This window comes from Squalius cephalus (genome assembly GCF_949319135.1).
Source record: "Squalius cephalus genome assembly, chromosome: 11".
NCBI classification, from domain to species: domain Eukaryota; kingdom Metazoa; phylum Chordata; class Actinopteri; order Cypriniformes; family Leuciscidae; genus Squalius; species Squalius cephalus.
Window position 1 is genome coordinate 17,193,486 of NC_137132.1, and position 7,179 is coordinate 17,200,664.

Below are 7,179 nucleotides of genomic sequence, written 5' to 3' on the forward strand. Positions count from 1 at the left end.
TGTGTGGAGCTGCTCTGTGTGAAAGTTCCCGGATGAAGGTGTAACGCCATCTTTACTCCACCATTCAATCCGCAGCTGTTGCTCGCACAGGGGCCTGCCGGTGAACTCACACTCCTCCTTTACTCCCAATCTCTCACAAAACACGCTCGCCGCGCGCTGTCCACCATGGGTGACCGGGAGGATTTGGTGTACCAAGCCAAGCTCGCCGAGCAGGCGGAGAGATATGATGGTAAGATACATTGAGATGTAACGGGAACGTTGTTTTTACAAAGCGAGTGCTCAGACAGACTAACTGACGGTCGGGTTAGCTGGCTTAATTCGCGTATACACCAAGCGAACACCCTGTAAATGGCAAACCGATCTCCGTTTACCCTTTAAAAACGTTGATTCATTTATTTGTACTGTCCGTTAATTCTGTCGATGTGATATTGGGGTAACTACAGAATGGCATATGAAGATGGAGACGTTTATTGAGGAGACAAAATGGCGGAGAGTTAGTGGGTGAGGCAAGCTGTTGCTAGCCATGGCGGAGGGGGTGGCTGCAGTCTTCAAGGCTCATGTGGGCGAAGAACGGTTCAAATATTAGTTAACAGCTGTCTCAATCGACCCAATTAATCACGATAAGGAGTTATTTCGGTACCAGGGCCGCCCTTTTCTGCGTTTACCCCCGCAGCACATTACGAGAGACCATGGCTGTGTCTCAAAACCTTTTGAGCTGCCTACTTTTTGCGTATTATGGGCGCGTTGAGCTATGATACCCAAAAATGCTGTCTAGGCAGGTACCTCAGTAGATTTAGAGACGCAGCCGTTGTACAATAAAACAAAGCAATTAATGCTTTGTAAGCTCAGATACAGTAGCTTTGCAGTCAGATTTCATTTCATACTGTAGAGAAGAGGCTCTCTGGTTTGTGGTGGTCGTGATTTTAACGATATACTAAACCAACAGCTATAACTGTGCCTTGTTGGTAATTTATTGTCTAGTTTAGTCACCCATTAACCTGTTTTAGGTTTCTAGGGTTTTCACTCACCACTTAAAAGTATGCTTGCTGATAGTATGTAGAATGATAGTTTGTTAACAAAGGGTATGCAGTGTTTTATGATTGAATACTTACTGACATACACAAGGGGAAAGAGTACAAATGTACATGTTGTAAATGTTTATGAACAAATGCATATAATACACACACACACACCATAGTAGAGCTACACGATTCTGGATAAATTGAGAATCACACACTATATATATATATATATACATACATATACATACATGCATACATGCATACACACACATATATATATATATATATATATATATATATATATATATATATATATATATATATATATATATATATATATATAAAATTTGTTGTTTAAAGTGGAGATCACGGTTCTTCCATTATTCTGAGTATACAACTAAACAATTACTAAATTATTATTATTTATTAATTTAAAAAAGCAGTGAGTGAATGAATGATTCAATAACTTGCTCATTAATACTTAACTTGTTTCATCACTGGATGAATCAGTGTTCTTGAATGAATGATTCAATGACAAATACATTTTAAGTCGCTTGTCGCCAATGCACACTTGTCGGTTTAGCGATCTAATTGAAACAATCTTTATTTGATGTGTCAAATTACTTTCAAAAGGTGATTTACTCTATTTTGAGTGCTACTGTAGACATCACTGCTTATATCTGAACTATAAACTTTTATTGCAGTTTTATTGCATTATTTGAATATTTATTATTAAGAAATAATGATACTGTTTAGTTGAAAAAACTGTTTGTGAAGCTGTTACATACCTAAAGATGACAACTGCTCTCTCTGGGTCAGCGGCAGCGCCAACGCAGATTTGAATGTTCCGCTGCGATCGTACTTGTAAAAGGTTTAATAGATACAGGTGAATCGTTGTCATTTAGGAATAAGATCGTGTGGGTGTTTGATTTGAGATTGCTATTAACGATTAATCGTGCAGCTCTACCCCATGGAGTGCAACAGTGGCTGCCCACTTTATCAGCAGCCTTTGTTCTGGAAGTATTTTCATAGAAATGTTAAATTATTTGTTGATTTTAAAACATGAACCAAACCTACCAGCTACGGATGTATCACAATCATGAATCGCACATTGCAAACTTTGATTTAAAACAAAAAAAATATTTGAATATTGGGCAAAAAGACAAAGGTACAACACTAAGAGCAAGAGAGAAACAAACAAATATGTTTTAAGTTCATTGAATAATATGCATGTTATGCATGCAGATATTTCAAGTAGTTTGAGAGTGAAGGAGATGATGTCTCTTGACACGAGACGATTTTTCTGCAGAATCCCAAAATGCAAAATTCCACCGTTAAACAGTTATTTAAAAAATTAGTAGAAATAATATGGGTTGATGGCTTCAACAAAAGCATATACCATTGATTAAAAACTTAGTTGCTTACAAGTGTGTCTGTCTTTAAAGGATTCTAAGTTATCATTCAAGATCAATTCCCCTATGGAGAAAATAAACCCAAAAATGAACCCGTTGGACTCTTTGCTATGTAACTGGCTAATAAAATGTGTACTTATATTTGCAGTATTGTGGCTCGCATTCTGCTTTCTGGCTGTAATTTAAATCCATTAAGCAAAATGTCCATCACATTTTTTTTCAATTTTCCAGAAATGGTCGACTCCATGAAGAAAGTGGCTGGGATGGATGTTGAGCTAACAGTTGAAGAGCGAAACCTGCTCTCCGTGGCCTATAAGAACGTTATTGGGGCGAGAAGAGCATCCTGGAGGATAATCAGTAGTATCGAGCAGAAAGAGGAGAATAAGGGTGGGGAGGACAAATTGAAAATGATTCGGGAATATAGGCAAACGGTAACTAGCATTCATTAACATCGCTGGAATATGATGCATTTTATGCTTTTAACCTTTACGTTTTCATGTCCAGGTTGAAAATGAGTTGAAATCAATCTGCAATGACATCCTCGATGTATTGGACAAGCACCTAATCCCAGCTGCAAATTCAGGAGAGTCCAAGGTCTTCTACTACAAAATGTATGAAAGCCATTCGTTTTTCCTAAGTGAATTTAAGGTTGAATCGTATGTGACATAATGAGGTCACGGCTTTATTTATACATGTTTTAAACAGACCTTTTCTTCCTTTGATGCTTCAGGAAGGGCGACTACCACAGGTATCTTGCTGAGTTTGCCACAGGAAATGACAGGAAGGAGGCTGCAGAAAACAGTTTGGTTGCTTACAAAGCTGCTAGTGATATTGCAATGACAGACCTTCAGCCTACACACCCTATTCGTTTGGGTCTGGCTCTTAACTTCTCCGTATTCTACTATGAAATCCTCAACTCTCCCGACCGTGCATGCAGGTTTGTTTTCTTTGTGTTTTGTGGTTTTTCAGTATCAATTTCAAATCTTTTTGCTTGATTTTGCAAATGTGTATCAATCATATATTTCATTTGTATGAATATGGTGCCATCTAGAGCTTTTAGATAATGTGTTTGGCTACTTATCTGACCAAGATGGTATTCTTTTTTGCTATGTATTCCTGTTCATTTGTATGTTGAAACTTACTAATAGTTTATGTGTGGATCTTAGGTTGGCAAAGGCGGCATTTGACGATGCTATTGCTGAACTGGACACATTGAGTGAAGAAAGCTACAAGGACTCAACACTCATCATGCAGTTGTTACGTGATAACCTGACACTATGGACTTCAGATATGCAGGGAGATGGTAAGACGCGTCATCTTTCTTGCAGTTTCAGATGCTAAGCTTGACAAACATGTCTTTGAAACCCATTGGTACATGAAGGTGACATCCTCAAAAGCTCCTCCACAAACCAAAGCTATTTTTAGAGCGATTGTTTCAGAGTGTCCTGATTTAGGACTTGTGAGGCATCTCTAATATCTACCTCTAAAAGAAGAGTTAAAATGGAGGGGTCTGGCTACTTTGAAAGTAAAATTGTTCAAGCAAACATGCCTGGGTATGATTAAAAAAGATTTTATTTAAATTCATCCACCAGAATTTTTTTTTTTCTCAGTATAGTGTAGTGGTTTTTAATGGTATTGCATAAATATGTAATGTAGTGCATCCAAGATATTCATTCCTACTCCAGAAATAAGACAGAAAGCTGTATTTTTTTTTAATAGCTTTTAAAACGTTTTGATGTTCCTCTATTGTTTTCAAAAGTATATACTGACCTAGTGCGCATCACTGCATTTCTGTGCAAAACCAGCGGTATAATCTTTCTCTACTACATTTCATGTCATCTTGTAATGTGTCCAACCTCATGCCGTCCAACTTAACCCATCTTGCCTTTTTTCATTCCCACTATTTAGATTCCTAAAGGAAAATGTTTAATGCCCACAAACTTTATTTGTAAGTGAGGCCACTTTTTCCAGCACTTGCCTTTTTGTCCACAAATTGCATCATCACTCACCCGTTTGTAAGCTTTGTGTTGCTATCTTTGTAGCCACCAGAGTGCTATATGTGCAGCATGTCTGAAACAAACCGTTTCTGCATGATCACTGCCAGATCCTCTGTCCAATTGGAATGGCTGTGTTGTACCAATATATTAGAATTTGAGAAATTCTGGTATGTTTTCCTAAGAAATGTACAGTACAGGTCTCTAAAGGTCTTATACTTTGGTTTGGGGACTGAATTACGTGTGACAATTAAATGACCGTATGAGATAACACTGCATTCAAATTAGACTTAAGCCAATTTTTTTTTTTGAGCTTGAAAATGACATTCTATTTTGTAACACTATAGATACATTTTATTTTTCTCACAGCATGTATTTAGTCCTTCACTATTGATTATTTTTATTTTTTGCTTTTGATAGCATTTTTATTTGGCAAACTCCTGAAGCACAGTATCTTGCAAGGGTTGCAAACTTGATGATGATGTGCGAAAATGCACAACGCATCACACGTGGATTTCTTTAAGGGACACACAATTGTGGTGCAATGCAATAACAATGGCTTTGTTTCTCTGTGCACAGGTGAGGAACAGAATAAAGAGGCGCTGCAAGATGTGGAGGACGAAAACCAATGAGACAACACAGCCAATATGAGACTCCACCCCACTCCCACTCCCCCTCCCCCTCCCCAGACCCCACTCACAAAGGGAGCAACCGAGCCCAACCTTATGAGTGGCACTCAACAGCTTGATGCCTCCAGTTTTCTCTCCCTTTGTTTGATTTTTAATATTATTCTGTTTTATTAGCCCTTAAATTGAAATAAAATATACCACTCATGAAACAAACTTCAATTATGATTTTTGAATGGTCAGAGCTTAAGATTTCTTGGAATTTTTTTTTTTTTTTTTTTTTTTTTTTTTTTTTCGTCCTGGTACAACATTTTTCCTTTTTTTATGTTCATTTGCTTTATTTCTCAACATTTTTATCAGTTGCTGGATATATTTTGAGTTTTTCTTAATGTTATTACAGAAATTAACTTTTATTACTATTACTGATATGTCTACTATTAGTGGTTTGAGCTGTAATATTTCTGTGTTAGTGCAATTATACGATGCAGTTAAAGAAAACGATTAAACCTTTAAAAGGGCAAGTCTAAACAAAGTGCTCTTTTCGTTAATTTAGTTTTTCAGAGAAAGTCGAAGCAAATTTCTTGATATCCATGTGGAGCAAAATGCTTAACATCACCAAGTAGTAGTTATGTAGTAACATTTACCAGTGGTCTGGACTGTAATTTGTGCTAAAATACTGTATTGCTCACATAGGCTGATGATGGTGGGTGGATGGCTGCAGCTCTATACAACTGAAGGAGCCTTGTTGCTTTTAGAACTAAGACAAATGCAGGTCTCCATTTGGCTGTCTCAAAAAGAAAAAAAAAAGCACTAATAAAGTTGATTTTAAGCCTGCATGAGTACATGAAATAGTCTATTTTTCTTCTTCCCCCCTGAATCTGCATAATGCATATAATTTCTTCTGTACTTTGTTAACTTGAAACTAGTTTGTACTACTGGATATCTGACTGGAACCGCAGACTTAGAATCTGTATTACAATGAAACAGCATGGAATTAACAATTAACTTAAATAAAACTGCCTCAAGTAAAATATTTAACCACCTCTTTTGCACTCAAAATGTTTTCCTTTCTCATTTATCTCTACATTTTATGTGTTTTTCCTTCAACATGAAGCAAAATCCTAGGTTTGGTTGGTAGTGAAACGTTTACCCTGCAAAGTTGGAGAAATTTATGTTTTATGAAGTGAATTTTTCTGCTTTGGTCTTTCAGGAGGAAGACATTGATTTGAATTTGGAAAAGGAAGTTGGACTGTATGTTCATTGAATATGTGTATTCATTCAGATTCCGCACATATGTAACATTGAAAGAAAGTAGTGCGCTAGATTGTAACCTACCATCTCCGTGCAGGTTAACAGGAATGTTGTTCAGGGCCCTGTGATGAGATGGCCCTCTATCTCAGATAGGGGGTCTGAAGATGATTTAAAATAATCAAGATATTTAATATTTCATTTACCCCTTCAACAACAGATTTTCCTTTGAAAACCAGAGTTCCCACAGTTTTGGAAAACCTGGCTATGTGAAGTATAGCCTAATTTTAAAAGTGTGATTTCTAGACCTGTATAAAATCTTAAAGCGGCATGGGCATTTTTATAAAGAATATTTAATTTTCTGGTTATGCCAGGCATTACATGGTAGAAATTAAGTAAAAAATATTAAAACATTATCCTTAATCCTTATCCAGTAATCTACAAATGTAAATTCATTATTTAAAAAGTGTAAGATGCCTGAAGAATATACAGCTCCTAAAACTTCTGAAAGAGGGTGTTTACATGACAACTATTAAAAACAGAAAAATTAATTATAGGCCTAATTCAGCTAATTGTTTTAATCTATGGACACTCGTAGTATTAAAAATAAAGGTTTGGGAACCTCAGTTGCCCATATATTTCCATCTACTGCCATAATGATGACAAAGCTGTTTTCAATCCTCTTATTATTAATCAAAACTAGAAGAGTAAAAAAAAAAAAAAAAATTGATTTTGAGATTCCACAAATCTGTACTTCAATAAAAACGAGTTGTTAAGGAAAGAAATTAAAGTAAGAAAGATATCAGTTTACATGTTTTCAATTTAATTTAAGTTGAATTAGTACTTTTTCAGAACTGCTATTTTAATCCACGGAGGC

The 7,179-nt window shown here is 36.2% G+C and overlaps 1 protein-coding gene across 2 annotated transcripts; it reads left to right on the top strand.

Annotated features, from left to right (window-relative positions):
- Positions 1 to 16: 16 nt before the first annotated feature.
- On the top strand, positions 17 to 5,888 carry ywhae1 (tyrosine 3-monooxygenase/tryptophan 5-monooxygenase activation protein, epsilon polypeptide 1). 2 transcript variants are annotated; one of them, XM_079885574.1, is made up of 7 exons: positions 37 to 229; positions 2,666 to 2,865; positions 2,939 to 3,045; positions 3,165 to 3,371; positions 3,601 to 3,737; positions 4,343 to 4,382; positions 5,008 to 5,888. In XM_079885574.1, exons 1-6 carry the CDS (start codon positions 166 to 168, stop codon positions 4,348 to 4,350), a joined length of 723 nt encoding a protein of 240 aa, XP_079741700.1. In that variant the 5' UTR covers positions 37 to 165; the 3' UTR covers positions 4,351 to 4,382; positions 5,008 to 5,888. The 2 variants fall into 2 exon arrangements, with proteins under 2 accessions (XP_079741699.1, XP_079741700.1); XM_079885573.1 differs by lacking the exon at positions 4,343 to 4,382 and having other exon boundaries at positions 17 to 229.
- Positions 5,889 to 7,179: the final 1,291 nt, after the last annotated feature.

Coding starts and splice junctions, on each gene's coding strand:
- ywhae1 (XM_079885573.1), top strand. CDS start 166: ATGGGTGACCGGGAGGATTTGGTGTACCAAGCCAAGCTCGCCGAGCAG. Junction 230..2,665: donor GCAGGCGGAGAGATATGATG/GTAAGATACATT, acceptor TCAATTTTCCAG/AAATGGTCGACTCCATGAAG. Junction 3,372..3,600: donor TCTCCCGACCGTGCATGCAG/GTTTGTTTTCTT, acceptor TGTGGATCTTAG/GTTGGCAAAGGCGGCATTTG.